At 36.2% G+C, this 26935-nt stretch overlaps 1 protein-coding gene across 2 annotated transcripts in view; it reads right to left on the reverse strand.

The window, feature by feature from the left end:
• USP6NL (USP6 N-terminal like) overlaps positions 1–26935 on the reverse strand; it is a 246248-nt gene that overhangs the window by 159202 nt on the left and 60111 nt on the right. For both annotated transcript variants that reach the window (XM_078075131.1, XM_036112671.2), the window contains exon 2: positions 18146–18232. In XM_078075131.1, coding sequence (XP_077931257.1) covers positions 18146–18149 — 4 coding nt within the window. In that variant the 5' untranslated portion in view covers positions 18150–18232. The remainder of the gene's footprint in view (positions 1–18145; positions 18233–26935) is intronic.

The raw sequence follows: 26935 nt of genomic DNA on the forward strand, positions 1-26935 counted from the left end.
AACAATACAAAGATAAATCCAAAAAAGTACAGACCTTAACTGGAGTGCTTAAAACAAAAACATTGTCTACACATGAGAGCCCCAATGTGGCTCCATAGACAAGAAATGGAATAGGGGCCCTCCCAATGGACTGCCTGCAACCAGCTGTGAGCTAGTTCTTTTTTACAACAGAAAAAATTCTTACTTCAATCTTGTTTCCTACGTTTGTTTTTTGTTAACATGGCCACCCCCAAAACCACAAACTCTTGGCTAACCCCCGAAAGCACGATCTTTTTAATTTAATTTTATTTTATTATGTTATGTTAATCACCATACATTACATCATTAGTTTTTGCCGAAAGCACAATCTTATTTTTCCTCCCCATCACCTCCCAATCCAGCATTCCCAGAGTGGGGCATGAGAGAGGAGGCCGGGGAGGGCCCATAATGAGACAAGAGCCCAGAGAGAAGAGCCAGAGGCAGTACAGTAAGAGCGCTCCCCCACACACCTATTGGGACACTCCAGGTTATGCCATTTTCCTTTCTCCCAATGAAAACACAAGGCCAAAGTCAACTTCTTTCCGCTCAAAAGGGATCAATAACAGGAACTATATGTCAAATGATATAAAGAAAAATCAGCTAGGCAGAGGAAAGAAATCTTTTCCCACCATTCCTCACTCACCAAAAAAACCAAAACATCAGGAAGAGAGAAAAAACAAGATTGACTTTGACCTTATTTGTATTCTTTCTCTCATTCATTTAATAAAACAATGAACAAATTCACTGGACCATCTTTCTTGGCCCTACGTGAAAAGAAGTATATATATATTTTTTTAAGATTTTATTTATTTATTTATTTGAGAGAGACAAACAGCACGAGAGGGGAGAGGGTCAGAAGCAGGCTCCCCGCTGAGCCGGGAGCCCGATGTGGGACTCGATCCCAGGACTCCGGAATCATGACCTGAGCTGAAGGCAGTTGCTTAACCAACTGAGCCACCCAGGTGCCCAAGACTCGGTATATCTTAAAACAAAATTATACTACTATTCCTCACAAATAACATTGTAGATAATTCAGACCAACTCCCTAGAATCTTAAAGAATTACAAACTAACTTTTAGAAGAGCTCTACTTTCTTATTTTTGTAAATATACATCTCTAGTAGTTCTTATTACAAAAATAATGCACGTTCACAGTAGAAAAAAGTATATGAAAACAAGCCCAAAGAAAATAAGATCTCTCTTAGGCCCGCCATACAGAGATAAGCACTGCTAACAACCTTTTAGACTTATCCATGTACTTTTTTTGTTGATTTTACAAAAATTAGGTAATATTATACATACTGTTTTGGAATTGATATGTTTTCACACTTTAAAATACTTCATCAACATTTTTTTCCAAAATAAACACAGACAAGGGTATTTGCACTGTGCTTTGTCCAAAAATTTTTTTGATCATATGAATAACAACCCAGCATCTTTTCATTCTTGGCAATAATTTAGGGTTTTTTCTATGCACTTTTCAGAAAACTGTTTTGGCTTTCCTGGAAATATATTTTAGAATTAAACTACTGTCAGTTTTTTCAGAACATGTAGATAAATGAGAAAAAAGAAATTTAAGAGGCCAAACTTGTTGTGACAAAAACAATCTGTAAATATTCAAGATGTCAACTGGCCAGCAAATAGAAAAAGGCTTTTGAATATTAAACTATAAACCCATTTCTGACTTCTCTCCTCTTGGGTTAATAAATCAGCTTAATAGACTTCTATTTCTTTGTCATTCTACTTAGATTTTACAGGTGGTATATAAACACTTTGTTCTACAATTTTGAAAATCAATTGCTATAAACTCATCAATATGGAATAAAATGTATGTTGATTATAAAAATAAAAGTTGTTGACTTTTGTCCACTTACCTTTCTCTATACCAAATGTTTGTAATATTTTCTGTCCAAATAGTGCTCAGGTGCTCTTACAGTAATTCCTAATAATTCATATGGGGTATTTAAAAATTAACACTGTCAAAGCTAATCAACTATCTTTGCAGATTTTCTTCACAGAAAAAAGGTAAGACAAAATAAAAAAGATAGGAAGGTAAAATGTCCTGAAGTTGCAGGATGTGGAATGAGCCACAAAATACATGTTATGGATGACATTATCCTTCTTTCACATAATATCAAGGCATATTAGATGGTAGTAATTGTTTATGAACAAAAATAACTGTACTAATGTAATTAGCAGTTCTTTCAAAACCTATTTCTAAAGGTATTTTATAAAAGGGCAATTCATTTTGCTTATAACAAATCGCCAAGAAACCTCAGTAGCTTGGTGAAGCTTCTATACTTTTCTGTGGCTCAGTGGAAACTGTCATAAATATGTGCAAAGTACGATTCACAAACATGGGGAATGAAAATATATCCCAATTTATCCTCACAACACCTAGAAATTCTTCATGTACTGACATATCATAAGTTCATTTTAAAGGCAATAAAATTTTGCTCATCCATACAAAAACTATTAAGCAGAGACCAGGTACAATGCTAGTTGCTGGTATTACAAGGGTGATCAATCTCCTTCCACTCTACCAAGAGAAAATGACACTAAACACATAATTATACAATTAATTATTGAATTACAATTGAAATAACTCCTGCAAATAAGTACAAGACGACAGGAGAGTGTCTTTAAGTGGAAAATAGTAGGAATTAAAGGATATACACAGCACATTATAACTGAACATATTCCAATTTCTGAATTACCACATTCTGAATTTTTAAAGAAAGCTTCCCTTTATGTAGAAATGACTCTTCTGACTTTCCAAAGCCACATGCAGATGGACACACAAATATAGAAGGTAAAGAGACTTTCTAATCATAATGAGGAAATTTAAATATGACTTTATTTCAAAATCAAGAACTCAAAGAAAACACAGCATCCAAGCAATCTGACCTACCCCAGAATCTAAAAAAGCTGTCAAATAACATTATTAGTTTTTAAAAATTCATTACCATAAAAATCACGTATTAAAAAGCAGTCAAGTCTTGGAATAATCATAATTCAATCTAGATGAATCATAATTCAATATAACATCACCTTTAAGATCAAATGTCCACATGCACAAATACATATGTATGAAAAATATAAAGACATAGGCATTTCCATAGAATTCACAAAAGTCCCTCTAACATTCAAAAAGATCTTTCTGGAGTTTCCACTATACAAAATCTATAATTCACCATAACACATTAATTTTAACAGGAAGTAAGACCACCAACAGAGTCCCTGACAGAACAATACATCAGGCAAAACTGATCTTTGGTACCTGTTACTCTCCACTCTTCCTCCCTTTACGAAACCTTTTTCTCTCTCTGACTTTTCTGTATACTACACTATGCATTATCTCTCTCTGCTGACCATCACAAAATGACCCGTGTCCCCAGAGAAACATATAAAGTTCCAACACATATATTAAAAAACTACATTGCTTCATAATAAATTTTTGGAGATGCAAAAGCATCATCCAGAGTTAAAATCTGTGATTTTTCAATAAGCATTTTGGGAGAAAGGTCTATTTTAAAAGGATATGATACAAGAAAAAATGTAAATAGTGAACAGATGAAAAAAGTTATCCTAAGAATGAGATAGCATCTCTACACCCATTAGGATGGCTGTTATCAAAAAAACAGAAAATAACAAGAGTTGGCCAGGATGTGGAGAAACTGGAACCCTTGTGCAATGTCAAATGGTGCAGCCGCTACGGAAAACCGTATGCAGTTCCTCAAAACATTAAACACAGAATTACCATACGATCCAGCAATTCCACTTCTGGGTATATACTCAAAAGAACTTGGGTATGTACTCAAAAGAAAGGTGAGTCTCAAAGAGGTATTTGTACACCTATGTTCATAGGAGCACTGCTCACAATAGCCAAAAGGTGGAAGCAAACCAACTTGTCCATTACCAAAATGTGGTAATCCAAACAACGAAATAGTTATTCAGTCTTTAAAAGGAAGGAAATTCGGGCGCCTGGGTGGCTCAGTTGGTTAAGCAGCTGCCTTCGGCTCGGGTCATGATCCTGGAGTCCCGGGATCGAGTCCCGCATCGGGCTCCCTGCTCGGCGGGGAGTCTGCTTCTCCCTCTGACCCTCCTCCCTCTCATGCTCTCTGTCTCTCATTCTCTCTCTCTCAAATAAATAAATAAAATCTTTAAAAAATAAAATAAAATAAAATAAAATAAAAGGAAGGAAATTCTGGCACCTGCTACAACATGGATGAACTATGAGGGTATTACACTGAATGAAATGAGCCAGTCACAAAAAGACAAATACTTTATGATCCCATATACATGAGGTATCTAGACTAATCAAACTCATGGAGACAGAAAGTAGGATGAATGGTGGGTGCCAAGGGATGGAGGAAGGCAAAAGGGAAGTTGTTTAGTAAGTACAAAGTGTCAGTTGTTTTTTGTTTTTGTTCTTTTTCAAGATTTTATCTATTTATTTGACAGAGAGCAACAGCGAGAGAGGGAACACAAGCAGGGGGAGTGGGAGAGGGAGAAGCAGGCTTCCCTCTGAGCAGGGAGCCCAACGCGGGGCTCGATCCCAGGACCCTGGGATCATGACCTGAGCCGAAGGCAGATGCTTAACGACTGAGCCACCCAGGTGCCCTCAAAGTGTCCGTTTTTCAAGATAAAAAGAGTTCTAGAGACTGGTTGCACAACAATGTAAATATACTTAACACTACTGAACTGCACACTTAAAAATGGCTAAGATGGTAAATTTTATGTTATATATATTTTACCACAATTTAGACAAAAGTTATCCTGTCTAAAAATCAAACATATGCAACTAAAAGCAACTTTTAATACCATTTTGAGCCCACTAAACTAGTCATGGTGAAATATATCCTTGTATACCAATGACCACAGTAATTGTAAATTAGTACAGTCTTTTAAGAAAGACAGGCAGACATAGGCAAAAACATTTCAATACTATAAATCTAGCCTAAGGAATTCGTTCTAATTTGTTTTATTAAAGAAAAGGGGCAAATTCACCAGTGATACTCCTTCTGCAAACATTTTTAAAAATTGAAGCATCCTAAATAACCAAACAATAGGGAAACAGTTAAATAAGTTACCATGCATCATTATCTTTAAGGACTATGATAATTATGATTTTGCATTATGAAAAACAATTATAGAAATATGATAACTGTCTAAATACAACTCAATGTTAGAAATTGAAATAGAAAATTGCATATACATTATGAATCCAATTATATAAAAATATATAGTATTGGGGGCACCTGGGTGGCTCAGTCAGTTGAGCATCTGACTCTTCGTTTCGGCTCAGGTCATGATCTTGAGGTCATGAGATCCAGCCCCATTTCAGGTTCCGTGCTCAGCAGGAAGTCTGCTTGAGGATTCTTTCTGCCCCTCCACCCACTCTCAAATAAATGAATAAATTTTAAAAATACACACACACACACACACACACACACACACACATACACGCACACAATCTGGACAAGACCACAGGGTCATATGCAAAAAAGCAAACGGCTGCTTTAACGTAATGGGGTTACAATGACTTTTTCTCCCCATCTCCAAATGTATACTTTAATGTACAACGGGAAAAGGGGACTGTAAAGACGAAGGAAACAGATTAGTTTTGGTGACAGGAGGGGAAATAAAATATAAGATGGAGGCAACATTGTGGTGTTTACCTAAACTAAAATTACAAACTTAATCTCCTCCCGCTACTTACTTGTACCAATGCTAAATTTTCCTTCATTTCTTAATCTTAATCTCAACCTCTCAACTCCAGGTCTTCACAGATGTTGTTCCCTCTATTAAGAACCCTCTCCCAGGGCACCTGGATGGTTCAGTCTGTTAAGTGGGAACTCTTGGTTTCGGCTTAGGTCATGATCTCATGGGTCCTGAGATTGAGCTCAAGATCAAGCCCCACGTGGGGCTCTGTGTTTAGTGGGGGAGTCTGCTTGAAAGAGTCTCTCCCTCTGCCCCTCCCCCATCACACGCACAAACATGCTCTTTCTCTCTCTCAAATAAATAATCTTTTTTTTTAAAAAAACCCTCTCCCTCCTCCTCTTCACTTAGCCAGACCTCAGCTGGAATATGATTTCCTAACAATGGTCTTCCTGCCCTCCGTGCAGATAGGTTCCCTTGCTCTCCCAGACTCCTGCATTCCCCTTTTGATATTAATAATACCATGCTACTCATGCAGTACTCGTCTTCCCCACCAGTTCTGTGCTCTAAGAGGCCACCCACCATGTTTGTCTTGTTCATGTCTTTATCCCCAAAGACCAACCCAGCAGCAGTATACTTGGAGGTGCTCATTAGTATCTGTTAATACTAAAAGACATAATTATTATTTATTCAAAATCATATATTCCCTTCCTTAAAATTTGTTTTAAAATCAGATTCAAACACCATGTCTCTTAAAATATTTTAAGAAATCAATTTATAGCATCATGTGTCTCAAAGTTGTTAAAAAAGCAAGATTTAAATCTTATACTTTGCAATATTCCAAATTAATTTTCTAGCTTTCACTACACCTTGCAAGTATTAAACTTTTAAGGGTCATAACTATAGATGGTAAGTATCCTGACATTTCACATTAAAATCTAATATAACCCATAAATCTCTAGAACCTAATGAGAATCAGTCTTGATATGTTCATTTATTCTATTTTTAGCTAAAGAAAATTTATTAAGACAAAGAGGCACCAGGTTATAAGAAAAGCTAATCCTTAGTGAAGCAATCTCAAGTGATACATAAAGAGCTTCAGCTGTTTATTGCTACAAAACAAATTCAATAGTGCTATACCTTTTATGTTCAAAATATTTGTTCAACAGTGAGATTTTGTCATAATTCAAAACAGGAATTGTGCAGAAAGAAATTTCTCCTGATACAAGCTCAATGTTGTCTCCTTTCCAGCTCATCTCATATTCTAGAAAATATCTCACTGCCATTTTTCTCAAGCCTTCGTAATAAAAACAAAAACTAGTAAAGTAGAGCAATAAATCCTATTCTTATGCAAGAGATATGAATCCTATTTCAATTAAGGAAGAAATGCAAAGTTTTTCTGTTGAAGAGCTAAATGAAAAAAAGTGAAGAGATCACCATGCAGTCTTCCTTTCTCTTCCGGACAAGCTTCCTGAAGGAATGCCCCCAAACCATCACACACGTTAGGACGGACCCCATTCATTACAGGAACCCACAGACAACCCTCATCTGAGTGCTACTCTACAAAACAACTGGGCTGCAGTCCTCAAATACACCAGTATCACGAAGGATTAAAAACTCCTGAGGGACTATCCCAGGTCCGAGGAGACTAGAGTCTAGCTGACAACGAAATGCAGCTGGTGGGTAAGACCCAGTTGGGCCCTGCACTGGGGCAAATCTGCTCTCCAGGACATTGTTGGGAAACTCAAAGGACAACAGGATTGTAGACTAGATAAACATAATTCACCTATTTAGTCATTTTACTGTGGTTACGGAAAGAGAACGTCCTTGTTCTTCAGAATTACACACTAAAGGACAAATGGGTAGAGTAGTATGATATATGCAACCTACTCTCATATAGTTCCAAAATAAGTAATATGTATTTTTTAATATATTTTCAGAAATAAAAAAATAAAGGATTGATCCTATTAAAAAAAATTAGGTTGCGCTGGTTGGGAAGGAGAGGCAGAATTTCACCTAAGAAGAGAAACACACTAATCAAAGGAAGAAATAAGAAGGAACACTTTGCAGATCTCAACATTGTCATTTTCCATCAGAATGCAGCTCAGCACTGAGTTAGAAAAGCACATCTCTTCAGTTAAACCAAAACCTCTGATGGCTAACAATTTTTACATCACATTTTAGGGGAAAAGACAATAATGACTTCACCTTTGTAATACAAATGAAACATTTTAAAGTAGTTTTTTTTTTTTTTTTTTTTTTACCTACAGAGTTACTTCTACTAAGGAATCATTTGAGATCCAAGTTCCTCTTAACAAAGTCAGTTTGGGTACCTAAAAAGTTGGAGTGGGGTGATTCTCCTGTCCTGGGCAAAGTTCCCCATATATATCAGTACATACACCTATAGGTACATATTAGTACAAAGCTCCCATAAAAGGTCTCAGGCTGATTTGGGCAAAAACAAGAAAATCACAATGGCCCTACTGACTCCGTACGGGGTAACCTGGACCAAGACAAAAAGTTATTACCTAAAGAAAATACACAAGACCAACTACTGTGAATTTACCTAAAAAATTCAAGTATGTGCACATGTCTGCATTCTCAAATTTCTTTTAGGTTAGAATCAATCAAACATATTCTACCTCACTTTGCATTAGAACATAACAAGGTTAACCAGTGAAGACATCAAACAGTATTTTACTGGAGACTGACTGTCAAAACCCTTGCTAACACGTCCTATAACTTCCATTTCTATCCCATTCTGCTAGAATCTGCAACAGGCAACTGTGTTTTTTAAAAGACACTGTGACTCCCAAATGCTCCACAATTTAATACAAATGTGTATGAGTGTACATTAGTGTCTTACTGAAATCTTTCCAGGTTCCACTGCTTAAAAGTTTAACACCTGATTGCTCCAAATGTGTGAGTGTGAAAGAAAACTAGTTCGACTCTAGGGTACCTAGGTAATGCCAGCAGAAGTCAGCTTCTGAATTCAGGGCAAAAAATAGCACTCTACAATCAACTGTCTGCACATGATCACTATCTTTGAACATGAATTTAATAACTAACCTATGACTCAGTGCCTGAAGTAGGAGAGGGAGACTGGGGTAGGCGAAGAATTGAGATGTTTTTACTCTATTCCTGACCCTTTCTAACCAACAGCTTTTTTTTTTTTTTTAAGGATTTTATTTATTCATTTGAGACACAGAGATACAGAGAGAGAGAGAGAGAGAGAGAGAGCATGAGCAGGGAGAGAGGCAGAGGGAGAAGGAGAAGCAGGCTCCCTGCTGAGCCGGGAGCCCGATGCGAGGCTTGATCCCAGGACCCTGGAATCATGACCTGAGCCGAAGGCAGATGCTTAACCATCTGAGCCACCCAGGCGCCCCTAACCAACAGCTTTAAAGAGAGGCTAGAAAGAATTACTTCCATAGTCACCTTGTCCATCTCCAAAAAAGAAAAAAGAGTATCAAAACACTATTTTAGATAAATTTTGAGGGAGAAAGATAGAGGCTTAGAAATTTTTCACACTTCTGGGAAATGAGGAGACAATTATATAATGACATCCATCATACAAATTGACAGGCTCAGATTCCCTTAATAGAAAATGTCTATTTGTGTTTAAGGCAAAAAGGGTAATATATAGCTGTCCAGACTCTATTTAAAAAAAAAAAAGAAAGAAAAGAAAACACTCAATGTTAATATATGTAGATTCATTAGCCAGACCATATAATACATATCACTTATGTTATTTATAGTCGAAGTAAGACACTTTGCCAAGTTTCTTCTGCATAGAATTCATCTATTTCTCAAAATTTTAGAATTCAGACTTCAGCCTTTGCACTCAGGAGGGTTCTGCACCAGCATGAGCTCTTGTACTCTACACAGATCTAATTTATACAGTGAGTCAAGAAGTAGAATAAATGATCCAACACAACTTTTCCTTTCCTTTTTCCTCTCCTTTGAAGTGAGCTGAGTTCTCATTTAAGGTTTATAACACAGCTATTTCCTAGTTGTAAAGTTATGCCTTCATCAGTGCCATTGTTGTAAGGTGTCGTTTCCCTAGACCTTCCCTGATGCGGTTTTTACCTTTGTTGAACCTGTATAAACAACAGTACAAAAAAAAAAAAAAAATCACTTACTAAGTTGTGCTTTCCATTATGTCTTTCAATAAACGAGAAATACCAAAAGTCATATATATGATATTTTCATACAGAAATTCATTTTTAAAGAAGTTAATGTAAAAGAGAAATGGAATATTTTAAACCAGTACATCACTTCTAATAACATGGATTCAAATATAAACTGTATAAATCAAACTATTTTCTGAAATTAATGAGATAACAAGATGAATATTCAAGAGTACTAATTTTAAATATACATTCCCCTCCATCTCTGCTTGCCTAGAGAATAAGCAGAATGAACAGAGAACATGTGCCTACATTTGGAACAAAGGTACCTCTGAAAGTAACCAGGACACAGATTCCAATGAGGAGCAACACATACAGGCCTCAAAACCCTGAAAACTGCATGTTTAAGTTTTCTTAATTTAGCTTAATAGAGGCATTTCTTGTTTCATTCAATAGCTGTGTTCCTGTAAGGCAAAATTGGAAATGAAAATTTTCTCATGGATATAATCATAAATTTTTGAGCTAGAAGGCTTCCAGACAATGTAGTCCAGTTCCCATATTTATGACAAGGACATGGGTAGGGGTGCGGTAGAAGGCTTTCGGCGGGGGGTTGGGGGGGAGGGTGTGGTGGCACATTAAAGAGGTCAAGCTAATGGCCATACATAACATGGTTAGTTAATAGCACAGCCAACCCAGGTTTCTGGGACTCTTAAAGAAGACTGGCACTGGAAAACTTAACTCTTTCAAAATGGGATTTTAAAAGAATTTCTCTTAAGAACAAAGTATCTTAAAGCTATTATATAGAGGTTGGAGCACCCTCGTTTGTGTTATACTGAAGAATTTTAATTAAAGCTGATTTAGATACCAAGTTCATCTATATTATGTAATATATTGTAGATCAAAAATAAAAATGTTAATGACAGGCTTACAAAACCTATGTAAATAATGTCATTTTTAAACAACAATAGCATAACAACACTAGGTAAATGGTTTGAAATTTTAAGATTTAACTAGGAAAAGTAATTTACAAGCTTTACTGAGATTATATTATAATATTACAGTAAGTGACATTTATGCTACAAATCTGTATGACTTTTAATAAAAGGAAATTAGATTTTCACAGAAAATGTTTTGTTTAACTACAAATCAATTTATTATATATATATATATATATATATATATACAGATGTGTGAGTGTATGTGACAGAGGAAGAGAGAGGGGGGGAGAGCAAGAAAGAATCAAATGGACAAAGTGTAAACAATTGGTAAATCGAATAAAAGGTATGTGAAGAATTTGGGTTCTATTTTTACAACTTTTCTTGTTACAAGTTTGAAAACATAACAAAACAAAAAGATACAAGATAATGCAAATCATCTCCTAACAAAAACTTAATACTATACTCTATAAGAAATATTACTTTAAATTCATATTAAATTTCCCGGAGTATCAAACTGTAAGAATTACTCACTTTTCTGCAGCAAGTGGTCAAAAAGATGATAAATTAGCTAAAAGTAAAGTATATTCCATTTTCAATGGTCAGTATTAACACAATGAAGTACCTTAAACTAAGAAACTGACCTAATAAATTGTCTGAGAAGCAATTTTTGTTGGCACTCTTCATCACCTTACCTACCATGTACTGCTGCCATGGTTCTGATAACTAAGACAAATGCTGTTTCTCAACAGGAACTATTATACACTGTACCTGGCCCTGCCCACTATATGCCAGCAGGTCTCCCCAGTCACTATGACAACCAGAAAGTCTCTATCCACTTCCAAATCCTCCCCCCAATTAAAATTCTGATTTTACAGTTGACCCTTGAACAAGGCGGGAGTTAAGGGTATCGAACCCTGACACAGTTGAAAATCTTCCTATAACTTCTGACTCCCCAAAAACTTAACTACCAATAGTGTACTCTTGAGTAGAAGCCTTACAGATAAAGAGTTGATTAACATATACCTCATCATATGTACTGTATGCTATATTCCTACTATAAAGTAAGCTAGAGACAAAACTGTTATTATGAAAATCATGAGGAAAATACATTCAGAGTACTGCACTGTATTTTTTTAAGTAGAGTTGACACATAATGTTACATTAGTTTCAAGTGTACAATACAGTGATCAGACAACTCTAACTCTACATTATGCTATGCTCAAAACATGGGTACCTACCATCTGTCACCATACAGTCCTATATTGTATTTATCCAAAAATTCCATGTTATAAGTGGACTGGCACTGTTCAAACCCGTGTTGTTCAAGGGTCAAGTATATATTCTCTTTAAGAATGGTTAACATTTAAAACTTCATCTTCCAAAATCCAAACTTATCAAACATAAATGAGTCTTAATACAACAAATAGATATATATACTTTACAAAGGGATTTCTTTCAAGATTCTGTTAAATGCAAATACCCCAGTATTCAAAATACAATTCAACTTAAGTTTTCTTTTCTTTAACCTCTACCCAACTTCTAAGGTACACAGCTATTCCATAAAACAAGATATATAGCTACATAATTATCCTAGACAGAAATTTTAGCCAATACTTAGGGAAAGCCTTGTATTATTCGTTGCATTAATAAGACTCAGAAGAATCCTTATGCCACCACTGAGGGACTTAGTAATCTACTCACTTATTTATAACATTACCTGTTCTAACAAATATTAAATTGTTTTCACTTCAGCATGAACTTTTAGTCCACTGCTCCACAGAATGAAGATATTTGTTCCTACTCTATTAGAAAGCCATAACTATACTGCATCCCAAATTATTCACTGCCATTACTTTTTCCTCAGTTAAATGAGAAATGTTTCATATTCAGAAGTGACCTCAAAAAACTCACTCCTTTATTTAGGCCAAAGGGCAGGATCAAACACTCCAATGCAAGAGATTCACTCCTGGATTGCCAAGTCAGAAGAAAATGGACACAGAAATCCTTAGAAAATAAGTCACTATTAGTTACAGAGCAAAAGTTTCCTGAAGAAAGTGAAATAAAATATATAAGATAAAATTTAAAAATAGTAGAGCAGATAAGCTTTATTTTTTCAAGTTAAAATACATTAAAATAAAACTAAATAGTACCCTAAATAATCATTTTTGGGTTTTGGTGCTTTTTGGCTTGTTTTTGCTTAACCCATTCCACCAAAATAATCATTTGAAATTGTTGAGCAATGCTTTTTACAAGAACTACTCCTGTTGTTACAATCTCCATTAAAGATCTAAGAGGTCCAGGATGCCTGGGTGGCTCAGTCAGTTGAGCGTCTGCCTTTGGCTCAGATTGTGATCCCAGGGTCCTGGGACTGAGTCCCACATCGGACTCCGCACTCAGCGGGGAGCCTGCTTCTCCCTCTGCCTCCACCTGCCGCTTTCTCTGCTTGTGCTCTCTCTCTCTGACAAATAAATAAATAAATAATCTTAAAAAAAAAAAAAAAAAAGATCTAAGAGGTCCATTTCAAATTACAGCCACAGTTTAAATATAACAATTTTCATACAAATACTTCATCTTTGGCACCATCTGATAAAACAAAATTTTGATGTGCACCCCGATGTTTATAGCAGCAATGTCCACAATAGCCAAACTGTGAAAAGAGCCAAGATGTCCATCGACAGATGAATGGATAAAGAAGAGGTGGTATAAACACTATATCTAAAACTAATGATGTAATGTATGGGGATTAACATAACAATAAAAAAATAAAAAAATAAGAGGTGGTATATATATACAATGGAATATTATGCAGCCATCAAAAGGAATGAGATCTTGCCATTTGCAACGACATGGATGGAACTGGAGGGTGTTATGCTGAGCGAAATAAGTCAATCAGAGAAAGACATGTATCATATGACCTCACTGATATGAGGAATTCTTAATCTCAGGAAACAAACTGAGGGATGCTGGAGTGGTGGGGGGTGGGAGGGATGGGGTGGCTGCGTGATAGACACTGGGGAGGGTATGTGCTATGGTGAGCGCTGTGAAGTGTGCAAGACTGTTGAATCACAGATCTGTACCTCTGAAACAAATAATGCAATATATGTTAAAAAAAAAAAAAAAGAAGAAGAAGAAGAAGATAGCAGGAGGGGAAGAATGAAGGGGGGGAAATCGGAGGGGGAAACGAACCATGAGAGACGATGGACTCTGAAAAACAGAGGGTTCTAGAGGGGAGGGGGGTGGGAGGATGGGTTAGCCTGGTGATGGGTATTAAAGAGGGCACGTTCCGCATGGAGCACTGGGTGTTATGCACAATGAATCATGGAACACTACATCAAAAACTAATGATGTAATGTGTGGTAATTAACATAACAATAAAGAATTTTAAAAAACAAAATTTTGAAAAAAAATCTTGACAAGTGTTTAACATTGCAACATATGCAAATACAGAAAAAAAAAACCACAATTTAAGCACTGAAAATCAAGAGGCTTTTTGTGGATTGTAATAAAGTCAACAATCCACAACGAAACGCACAACTCATAGCAGCACCATATAATACATTTTCCACCAGATAAATATCTAGCCTCAGAACTGGGCAGAATATTAAAAATCTAAACTAAAAGCTGAAAAACATCTTAAAACATTTAAGCAATTCTCTAGGCTTTAGCTGGGGCATCCCAACCGGGGTGCCAGGGTGTGCAGAGTAGGGGATCCCCGCTGCTTTCAGGACAGTTGGGCACAAGTAGCAGCCTGGTCTGAGGTGTCAGAGCCAGTCGCCTGAGCCCCAAACAGCTCCATCAGTTTACCCCACATGCAGTACAACTTCTACCACGTTCTATGTGCTTCATGACACGGGAAGGGTTAGGAAATGCTTCTGAGAGAAACCCACCCAGACATAAGTATCAATCTTTCTTTTCATCTCTAAAGAAATATTGAAAAAAAAACTTTAGTTACCCATCATTCTCACCCAAATCTAGGTTTGGAAATTCTATCTAGACTTTAATGATATTATCTTCCTATTTTTTAACCTGTACCATGATCCTTCACTATTTTTTTTTCAAAAACTGAAACTCTGATATACTCAGTTCCCACCTTTTTGAAAACTTACAACCCCCTAGAAACTGCATCATAACAGACACTGTAACACTCCCTAATCTATGGTTACGGTGGTCTACTCAAGAATGACTTCTGTCAGTAGAAAAAGCCATCACATTGGCAAGAATAAGAAACGCAACTCACAGTCTATTTCAAAGAAAGCCTAAAATGGGCTGAAAACTAAGAAAAAATCTAGAAGAAGTCAAATACTGCCTGTAACCAATCTTTTTTAACTTATATCTAACCAAAATGTCTATTTGTCAGAGTAATTTTTCTGTAACGAAATCTTCAGTTGCTCCCCTAACTGAAATCCTTTAACAGCTCCTTAAGCCCTACAGGGTGAAATGCAAACTTCCTGGAACGTCCCTGCCCCAAACTCTGACTGCACCTCCTCCAGCTTTATCTCCCCCGTCTCTCTGTCATTCCTCATCTCTATGCTCCTAAATGCTCAACTACATGTAGTCACACCTTCATGCCTTTCTCACACTGCTCCACTTCCTCGGAACACTCTATCCTATGCCACACTCCACACACACACACACACGCACAACACACACATTCCCTGCCCCCACCCCGCCCCTCAATCTCCCTTCACATGGGATCAGCTTAAATTTCACCTAAAAATAATAACACATGGAATAGCTACCCCATACTAAAGGATGTTACTTAGGAACACCCAAATCCATGCATTATTTATTGAGCACCTATTAAGTACCAGGAAAAGTGTTTAGCACTACTAATAGAAATTTTTGCTCTCAAGGATCTTACACATTACATGAAGATAAGAATGAACAACCACGTGATTTTAAAACAGTAGGACAGGAACTAGAGTGAGGCAAGCAGGGTGCTACAGGGAGCAAGCACGATGGGGCTCAGCTAGCAAGGAAAGTGACGCAAGGATGACAAAGAGGAACACTAGGAGCTAGGGAACTAAGCAGAAACTGTTGGGGCCCTTTTAATCTTCAATGTGAAATAAGAAGTTTGGACTTCATGGTCATAAACCTCCAATGGCATGTTCAATCTTTGTGTCTCCCTTGTCTTCACAACAAACACAGAGAAATAACAGATAAAATATAAAAACAAGTCACTAAAATGACCTACCTATGCCCCAAAACATGTTCAACATCTCTAGATCAGAAATCTAACAGAACACAGTGCAAGGCCCCAAAGCAGGAAAAGGCAGCAGGAAGTAAATCCCATGGGGTAACTGTATGTAAAAGAGTTCCGTGTGAAGCAGGGTCAGTAGCCAGGCTCCTTGCTTAAAACCAGGGGCAGGGGCGGCACTCATCCTGGATTACGAAACTAAACTGAAAAGGGCTTTTGCTAACGGTGCTGAAGTTACCGCAGAGGAAGCTGCTGACCTAATGCCAGGTGACTCAGGGAGAGAATCTGTGATATCACCAGCATCACCACGGCACTGGAGCTCTGATCCACTAACACAAGACCTGATTCTGATCTGGGAACTCCAAAGGCAGGCAGAGACAACTGCAAAGCTGCCAGACCAGCAGGGAAAATCACAAAAAGACAAAGACACAGGAGAAAGAGAAAGAATTTTCATCAGACTGAGCCTGCAAGATTGCAGAACACGAGGAAAACACCAACAGTATCAACAACCACAATATAAATTCACTGGAGACAAAATAAAAAAAATAATAATAATAATAAAGTGATCTGAAAAAGACTCAAAATAAGCACATAAAAGATCCACAAAGAGATAAAAGAATAATAAAAGAACCAAATTTTTTTAAATAAAAACAAGCAGAAACAAAAAAAGAACTAGTGGATATTTAAAAAGAACCAATTAAAAATCTTACAAACGAAATACAGGCATTGTAATTCACAAGTAAAAACCTGTATGTGGTTCAGATAGTTTATTATGAGTCACCTAACGAGCTATCCCTCACCTCTGCCTTTGTCAGCACAGGGCTCTGAATTTTTAGGGACAGCAGTGTACAGGACACTGTTAGACACTGAGATTCAAAAATGAAAGACACAGGGCACCCGTCCTCAAAGAACTCTGTAACAGCGATGCTAACTGAACAACTAAGATTACAAAGTAAAATGTGCATTTCCCAAAATGTAGTAAGCATTTTTAAGTTAAAACGTCTGACATTTCTTAGTTTTCATAAACTCCTATTACCATCTTTACTATGAGTTGGCACTTTACGTTAGAGAAACATTCTCACAAAATTTCATATGAATGGAGCTGAAATATCAAAAGCTGCTTCTTCTTCAATCTGTATTTGAACTCATCTAGCAACTATCCTGGTTTATTCAAAGTACACCACTGAAAAAGTAGCCCACTGAAAAGTCTCGAAAATCAAAGCACACATCTTGCAATATTATTCTTAGTAGAAAGCACTCAAAGATTTCACAATAACAGCCTCACTTTCACTTATCAACTGCCTAATTATTTCAATCGATAAGAATAACTATCCATATTAAGATAAATATAATCATTATGAATTACATGTGAAAATTTTTAAACTAACATTATATTCCAGAAGGAAATGCTCACTCTATTCCAAAGTTCCCATAATCAAAAACTCTGTACTTTTTTAAAAAGTACATCAAACTGTCATATGATCACAGAGTAAAAATCTTAACTCTTTCCTCACTCTCTAAAAGTAAACAATTAATACAAAATAGTAAAATCCAGCTCTCCTCTTCACAGGAAAAAGTGGATTGGAATGGCAGAAAATACTACGTATAGTACAATCCCTTTACAACTGAGAAGATAAAATCTGTATCAAATTTGCTAAGTCTTATAGGACAGACTTGGTTCTCATTCCATCAAAGACATTAACAAAGAGATTATTTTTTTGCTTAAATATAATACTAACACATGTTATCCAATGATTAAGCTTCACACAATTAAACCTCTGATAATTATGGTCAATTTAAATTTTCCCTCTTCATTTTTCTTTCTTTTTCCCCCACCCACTTCTCCTCTGGCAACCACTAGTTTGTCGTATATATTTATGAGTCTGTTTCCCTCTTCACATTTCTAACGAGTCCCTTTCCAATGACTAAGTCAACAGAATATTTTGGGTAACAGAACTAAATCAGCCAAGAAACTAACAACACAGATTTCCTCAGCACATCTAACTTCTCCGAATAAATGAAACATCAGAAAGGATCTCCTTGTTTCAATAGAGACAGGTGCACAATCGGGCTGAACCAGATTATCCAATCTCTGACGAAGTGACATAATTCCAGTTTGTCCCATAACAAACTTTTTTTTTTTTTTTTTGAGTACTCCACAAATGCTCCTGAGGCCCCTGAAATGAAACAAAGATGGACACTTACTCATGACTGGAAATGTCTCTGTAGGCTGTCCCAATCGGAGAGTAAACCAAATTCTGCTGCCCAAGGCTTCTCAGAAGAATACATGTCCTGGTGAGAAAACAAAGAGACAAAAATCATCTTTTCTAAACATCAGCATTTAAAATAAAATTTTCTAAAAGGAAATGAAAATAATTTGGTTTCAACAATTTTCTATTTCCAAAAGAACCCTCTGGTGGTCATCTAAATATAAAAAATTACCAATCTTTAAAACATTCATCTTTTCCTTTGTCTTTAAGAAGTTATCTCAAAAGCAAATAGTATGTATAAAGTAATTATCACACAGAAACTTACTAATCGGTGTCCTTGGTCTTCACTTACTAAAATCTTATTCCCTCCCACCTTCCCAAATAAATAAATCCTAGAAAGGAAGCACTCTATCTAGGGTAGATATAGCACATCACACCTGCTAAAATTTTTTTTTATTACACATAAATAATTCATATACACTATCAAATAAAGATGACCAAAGTTATTGCTATAAACGTTCTCTAATAATGGGCATTTTCCTCATTATAAAATATGGTTTCATTGTTTTAAAAAATTGGAAACAGCAGCAAAATAGAAAGAAAAATTCTCTCACCACACAACGCCATTACATCTACCCAACTATGTGGGGCACGTTTCCTTTCAAGGGATTTTCTATAAGTATTCTTAAAATACACTTCATAAATACTACATGAAAATTTTCATATCTGGTTCTTTTCACTTCAGTATAAGATAAAGTATCACCCTGTATTAGTATAAATATGAACTATATGTTCCTTACTTGAAAAGAGGCATAAAGTAATACTAATGTTATATTTCAACACATCCATGAATGACAAGTGCCTCCCCAAATCTAATACATAAAATTCCACAGATAAATTAAAATTCGATACAAAATTTGCACTGTGCTTCCTCATGTACAGCTTTCTTCACTAACTGATAAACTACTTTTTGCAACTACAAGAAGTGATGATTACTTGATCTTCTAAATCAATTAAGAAAATAGCATAATACTAAGGACCTCTGATTCTGAAATAGGTTAAAGTTAGGGTAACATTTTTTGAAGAAATAATGCTTGTCCCATCTATATACTTCTTTACTCATGTCATGTAATATATGTGAGAAATACAAATTTACAAAATGAAAATCTGTATGCACAGCATGATTCGTATACTGTAATTAGCAATGGCATATAATCATAGTGCTGCCACGTTGTCACCTGACCCCCATCCCACACACTTTCTTCTTTATCTATGCAGCAAATACTATGATTTTCATTTCCAGATAACCCAATTATCCCAAAGGAAATGAGAAGTTGTATGGAAAATCTAAAACAACATATAATCTACATGTTAGTTTTAGGATACACGATGCAAGTTTCTCACTATAAATACACTCTCTTGATGGCGCTTCACTGAGTCTATCAGACCGGTCTTCCCTCCCAGGAAACTATGAGGTCAAACATGATGCCCCTGGAACCTGCTGAATGATGATGACATGGGAAGGCAATCCCACGTCACAGACACACAAAGGAGATTAAATGTTCACAGATGATCCAGGACTTTACTTACTCTTGTAGAATCTAGTCTCTTTGGCCAGGGACTTTTTGTTCCTGTTTATATCAAGTTTTTTATCTTAAATTTAAAATTCCTAAAGGGCAACATCAAAGAGCTCTATACTAAGTAGTGTGCCCTTCCTACCCATAATCGTAAAATGCTGAACAAATACGTATTCAAGAGGGCGCCTGGGTGGCTCAGTTGGTTAAGCGACTGCCTTCAGCTCAGGTCATGATCCTGAAGTCCCGGGATCGGGTCCCGCATCAGGCTCCCTGCTCAGCGGAGAGTCTGCTTCTCCCTCTGACCCTCCCCCCTCTCATGCTCTCTCTCTCTATCTCATTCTCTCTCTCAAATAAATAAATAAAATCTTAAAAAAAAAAAAAACAAATACGTATTCAAGGACTGAAGTTCCTAAGACATCAAGAATTTTCTTAGCACTGAAAATAGTAACCTCAAATATGCCAGGATAATAAAACTTATAAACAGTGGATTTATAACCTTACCATCTAAAGCAATAAATATACTTTATAAATACGCAACAATGCATGTATTGGAATTACTGTGAAATGTCATGGAGCAGTTCTTATTTAGAAACATACTTTGAAATTACTTATAACTGAATATACTGGTTCAAGATTCCTTACCCCTAATCACAGCTTTGAAATGTAGATCTTCCTATCTACTCTCAAAGTAGGTAGTCTGGGAACTCTTTAAGCAACAAGGCAGTTCAGAAGAACATAAGATAAAATGTGCACATTCTCTTTCTCCTTCTCTAAATGCTATCCCCTCCCATTGGACATACAAAAAAGAAAAAAAAAATCTAATTTTGTTTTTCACATCATCCAAGAGGGAAAAAAAGTAATTTGTCTTAATTCCACAGTTTCACATAAAAGGTATATTGGAGTATTTCCATAAAATCTGTCCTTTAAACTCATTTTCTAGGAACTTGAGCCATGCTGTTTATTCTCAGCATGAGAATTTATACTCATGCTAAACTAATACAGATTCTTTCAAGTGACTCCTCTAACTTTTGTGACAAAACCTGATATACATGAATGGTGAGCCAGCCTAAGGATAATCAACCCATCCTGACAGGGAACTCAGGGTCTATTTAAAAGTAAAGCAAACTCCACCAAATCCTTTTCTTTATTGCAGGCACTACACGACCTTAAAATAATTTCTGACACTTTTAGACAGTTAAAACCTCTCAAAGGATCTGAAAAGACTTCTGGTTTTTATAACACCAGATAATCTATTCTAGAACTAGCTCAGCAGTCCCAATTTTAATTATTTTAAAACTTAAATTTAACAGAATTATAAACCACAACATATGGTATCACATTCTATTATTTCTAATAATATTCTTTCAGGAGACCAAATTGACAGTAACTTATTTTATTGTTTACTAACTTCTCCTACTGAAAGAAATACACAAGAATGCCAATCTCCACTACAAGCTGATGGGATTTCCATTCTTTTACTCTCATAACAAATTATAAATTTAGAAAATCAAATTTAATCTTGAGAACAATTATGCTAAGTGAAATGAGCCAGTCATATATAAAACAAACAACCTATTATTCCACTTATATGAGGCACCTAGAAAAGTCAAATTCAGGGACAGAAAGTAGGATGGTCGGTGCCAGAAGCTGAGGGTGGGGGAAAATGGGGAGTTAGTGTTTAATGGGGACAGAGTTTCAGTCTGGGAAGAGAGAAGTTCTGGAAATGGATGGTGATGGCTGTACATCAATGTAAATGTACTTAATACCACTGAACTGGACACTTAAAAAAGGTTAAAATGTTAAATCTTATGTATATTTTACCACAATAAAAAAATACAAATTAAAAAAAAGAATCAAATGTACCTATGGCTCCAAAAAGAGCAAGCAAATCCTAAAGTAACAGAAAATTATTACAAAGAATCTAGGTGTTTTTTAGAGATGGCTGGGTGGCTCAGTTGGTTAAGCATCTGCCTTCAACTCAGGTCATGATCCTAGGTTCCTAGGATGGAGCCCCACATCGGGCTCCTTGCTCAGCAGGGAGCCTGCTTCTCCCTCTGCTTGTGCATACATGCTCCCTCTTTCCCTCTCTCTCTCTGACAAATAAATTTTTAAAAAAAACTTAAAAAAAAAAAAATCTAGGCATTTTTTATTAATAAACATCAAAACCAACCACACAGTTCTAAAGTATTTGGCAAAGTGTCTACCTGAGAAATAGCTAGGACTCATTATTTAGATTTTTTGAAATCCCCCCAATTAAACAACTAATACAGGCCCTGTTAAAGCCAGAAGTGAAACAAATACTTTCAGCATTGAATGAATGTCAAAGTCTTTTCTTATCCCTTAGCCACCACCATTCCCTACAATCTCTCAAATTCATTTGTTTTTTTCCATCCATCTGCAAAATAATTCTAAATTAAATATATACACCTTTTCATTCAAGTGCTCTTGTATAAGTAAAATACTTACTCACACCAAGAAGGTGAAGATGATGTGTAAGACTTTAAAAACTTTAGCCACAGCTCCATTTTTATCTTTCACATCCTTAAATTTTTGGTAGAATAAGAAGGATGGCAAAGAAGTATTTAATTAATTCTTCCTCACAATTTTTAACTTCACGGTCAGTTTCCATTTGAAGAACTTCCACTACTCTACTGTGAACTTTCCAATTTTTATCATTCAAGATAAGTACTTCTCCAACTAAAAATACAGCTGTCAGGTATTTGTTTCTGAGATTCCTGTGTCCAAATGGATTGGGAACCCTCTTGCTACATGACATCAAACATATTTGATAAAATACAAGAATTATTCTTTCAAATGCATAGCAAAGCTCATAAGCAACTAAGAAAAATCCTTAGAGACCAAAAAAACGAACAGGAGCACAAAGAGAGAGTGGTCAGTAGGCAAGGCTGCCAGCAATGGCCCTAGAGGCATTTGACAATCTCCCGTAACCAAGCTGCACCATCCAATACTGTAGCCACTAGCCACATGTAGCTTTTTAAGTTTAAATTCATTAAGACTATGTAAAATTTAAAATTCCATTCCTTTGTCATACTAGACATTTCTCATGTGGCTACTGGGTTGATGTATTAGCAGAGATGTGTAACATTTCCATTATCACAGAAAATTGTATTGGACAATGCTGAAGGGCTTTCACTGTTGACAGTCAAGCATGGGACAAAGTCAAAGCTTCACATTGTACAACATGGGAAGTCAGACTACAGTTAAGCACGTAAAGCCTGGCCCCTGAAGAACTACATCTTCAATAAAAAGAATAAACTATGAAAAAAAAAAAATTGTCTGCCCCAAAGAAAAGCAGAAGGAGAATTCTCTCCTGAATCTAGGTTTATTTGTGTTTGGGGAGGGCAAGGGAGAATTCACTGGAAATCTGTAACCAAAACCAATCTTCACACAGGTTTCAAGTTCAAATCCATACACTTGTATGTTATAAAAATCTCAAGCCTAGAAATCAAGCCACTCTGGTTTAACAGTGTCCTCAACTGCAAATTCTTTCTGGGAGAAAGCACTCTTAAGCCAGGTCTCACAAGCATTTCCACAGATACAGTTACAGTAAAAATTAGCTCAAACTTTTAAAAATAGGCATAAGCAAGATTCAACAGAAGTAAGTAATCACAAATACATTGAAAAAGGAAAGGACAGTAATGTTTCAAAATACAACAGGAAATGGAAAATATGAGCAAAAAAGAAGGCAACAGATTCGGAAAAAAATCAGGTGAAAAACAGGATAACTAAAATTAAACCTCAACAGACAAGTTCAGCAAAGTAAGTTCTGCTAAAGAGAGAATTAATGAACCACATGATAGATCTGATAACCTTTTTTTTTTTTTAAGTATATTTATTTTGGGGGGGGAAATCTCTATACCCAACATGGGGCTTGAATTCACAATCTGGAGATCAAGAGCCACATGGTCTCCCAACTAAGCCAGCCAGGTGCCCCTGAACCGGAAGACAGATCTAAATTATCCAGAATGCAACAAAGAAAGAAAAAATACAAAGCAAGATTAAGGGACATGAAAAATCAATTAAAATATCTAGTATGTGTATCTAACTGGAGTTTTAGAAAGAGAACATTAAGAATGAGGGAGAGAGAATCTGCAAAAAGATTATCTGAATTGATGAAAGATACTAATGCACAGACTCAAGTTCAGCAAATTCCAGAAAGTATAAATGAAAGAGAAATTGACACCTAAAGATACCATAGTGAAACTATGAAACATCAATGACAAAGAGTTCTTAAAAGCAACCAGAAACAAAAGGCAGATTGCTTACAAAGCAACAATTAGACTTACACCTGATTTATCAACTGCAACAAGAGGAGCCAGAAGACACTAGAATATCTTCAAAGTTCTAAGAGGAAGAAACTCTTAACTATAATTATATCCTCAACTCAGCTAAACTATCTTTTCAAGAAAAATGACAAAATAATGAAAATTTCAGACCCAAACTGAGGGAAGATATAGTAAACAGATGGGGGGTGGGAGGGATGGGGTGGCTGGGTGATAAGACATTGGGGAGGGTATGTGCTATGGTGAGCACTGTGAATTGTGTAAGACTGTTGAATCACAGACCTGTACCCCTGAAACAAATAATACATTATATGTTAAAAAAAAAAAAAAGAAGAAGAAGAAGAAGATAGCAGGAGGGGAAGAATGAAAGGTGGGAAATCGGAGGGGGAGACAAACCACGAGAGACTATGGACTCTGAGAAACAAACTGAGGGTTCTAGAGGGGAGGGGGCTGGGGGGATGGGTTAGCCTGGTGATGGGTATTAAAGAGGGCACATACTGCATGGAGCACTGGGTGTTATACGCAAACAATGAATCATGGAACACTACATCAAAAACTAATGATGTAATGTATGGTAATTAACATAACATGATAATAAAAAAAAAAAAAGCATGCGTCCAAAGTTACAGTCACAAAGTAGGAAAATGATGCCAAAGAGAAGGTCTGAAATATAAGAAAGATGGGAGAGGAAAACCTGTAAACATGACTAAATGCAAACAAATCTTAGAGGTATGATTTCTACATTAGGAGTTACCAAGAAAAAAAAAAAGGGGACCTAAAGTCCTGAACAACAGCATGTAATCTAGAAGGGAGGTAATAAGAATGGAAATATTCCAAGTTTTTATGCTGTTATTCAGGAGGAAGATATGGCAGACATTATCCTCTGTTCATGTCTTCCTTCACCCATGCTCTTGTGTGGCTTCCCTAGGGGTGGCGTATACTCCCCACCTCATGGATTTGGGGCCCTGGCCATATTACATGTTGGACTGACACTGTTCTAAGAGGAGGTTCTAAGAGCATTGCGCTTGTCTGAGTTCTCTTGCTCTCCTACAATGCACCCCCGATAGCGACTGGTCCTAGAATGAGTAGACACCTAGCACATAACTGAACCCAACCCACAGCCTATAGACAAACCCAGCCAAACCCAGCAGAGACTGCCAAACCTATGAGCTAGAAACAAATGTGTGTCATTTTACACCACTGAAATGTTGCAGTGGTTTGTTACACAGCATTATTATTGCAAACGATGACTAATACAGAGAATAAGGATATTAACTTTAAATGCAAATTAAATTTGTGAGTTTTAGTTTTACTAGAAAACTTTACTCACTAAATTTGTGAACATACACACACACATACTGATACCATTTACATAAATTTCCAAAATACGTAAAATTAACAATAAGTTGTTTAGGGACATACACACATATACTGTAACTATGCAGAAAAGCAAGAGAATGCTAGACCCTAATGTTGAGGCTGCTGGTTTCCACAGGACAAGTAGTGGGATAGAGGAAGAAAAGCAGGAAAATGTGATCCAAGAGGGTATTGATAATGTTCTATCACTTAAGTTGAAGGAGCGGACAGTATGGACACCATTATGTAACACACATTACACATAGCTTTTTGTATGAATATAATATTTTGATATTTTAATATGAAAAAGCAAAAAATCTCCAATAAAATTCATAAGTGAAATGATTATAAATAAAAGGAACACCACATGGGGCTCCTGGGTGGCTCAGTCGGTTAAGTGTCCCAGGGTCCTGGGATCGAGCCCCGATGTCGGGCTCCCTGCTCAGTGGGGAGCCTGCTTCTCCCTCTGCCCCTGCCCTGCTCATTCTCTCTCTCAAATAAATAAATAAATAAATAAAATATTTTTTAAAAAAACATAACATAACATGTGTTCTCACCTATATAAAGGAGTTAAATGCATTTGTAATCTTTAAACTATGATTAAGAGGCAGAAAGAGTTGTAGTGACTCATTCATTCTTTAAAAGTAAAAGACAATACCAAGTGAGAGGCAGCTCCACTACAAATTGCAAGAGAGCTTTCATGTGCAAAGACTGATGATTATACATTATCCACACGTAAAAGCAGCAAAGAATTGTTATCATTTGTGCTGGCTGAACTCTGCTGTCTGATCACGAAAGCTTCTGATCTCACCCTCAGAGTTGTACAATCCAAGTTCATTTTCTAGTAGAAATTCCTAGATCCTGTTTTGCAACACTGCTATGTGTTGAACTGCCATCCCAAGAAAGAGCTTAAGAAAATTTCCTTCATTGAAGCATTATTTGTAACAGGAAAAAAAAATTATGAACAACTTAAATGTCCAATAGTAAGGGATGGACTAAATGAACTGTTGGTAATTTACATGTAATGGACTCCCATGTATCCATTTTTAAATGTCTCAAGAAAATTTAATGTTGGAATCAATGAGTGCTCAGCAATGTACTTTATGCAACTTTCTCACAGTCAGCAAGAATTATCAGAAATGATGCCTCAACCAATTTAAATTTATTTCCCAAAGGGTTATAAACAAACACTTAAATGATTAATGTTAGGTTTTTAAATTTAAAACAGATAAATAATATAGAAATTTACTATTCATTCAATAAATATTTACTGAGCAGCTATTATGAGCCAGGCAATGTTCTAGGCTCTGGAGACACAGCCAAGAACAAAACAAAGGTCCTATCCCTGTGAAACTTACATCATTGTAATTCTACTACCTTTTTTCTTAATTCAGATTCATAATTCATTAGTTCAAATATATATGTCAAGGCACATTCCCAGGTAATGCCTTCTCATTCGGATAAAGAAATAACTTCAGTTAATATTAAACTCATCATTCATTGATGCAGAAAGTCTCCCCACTGTACTTTCCCAATTCTTGGTCATTC

Source organism: Halichoerus grypus, chromosome 6 (genome assembly GCF_964656455.1).
Source record: "Halichoerus grypus chromosome 6, mHalGry1.hap1.1, whole genome shotgun sequence".
In the NCBI taxonomy this organism is placed as follows: Eukaryota; Metazoa; Chordata; class Mammalia; order Carnivora; family Phocidae; genus Halichoerus; species Halichoerus grypus.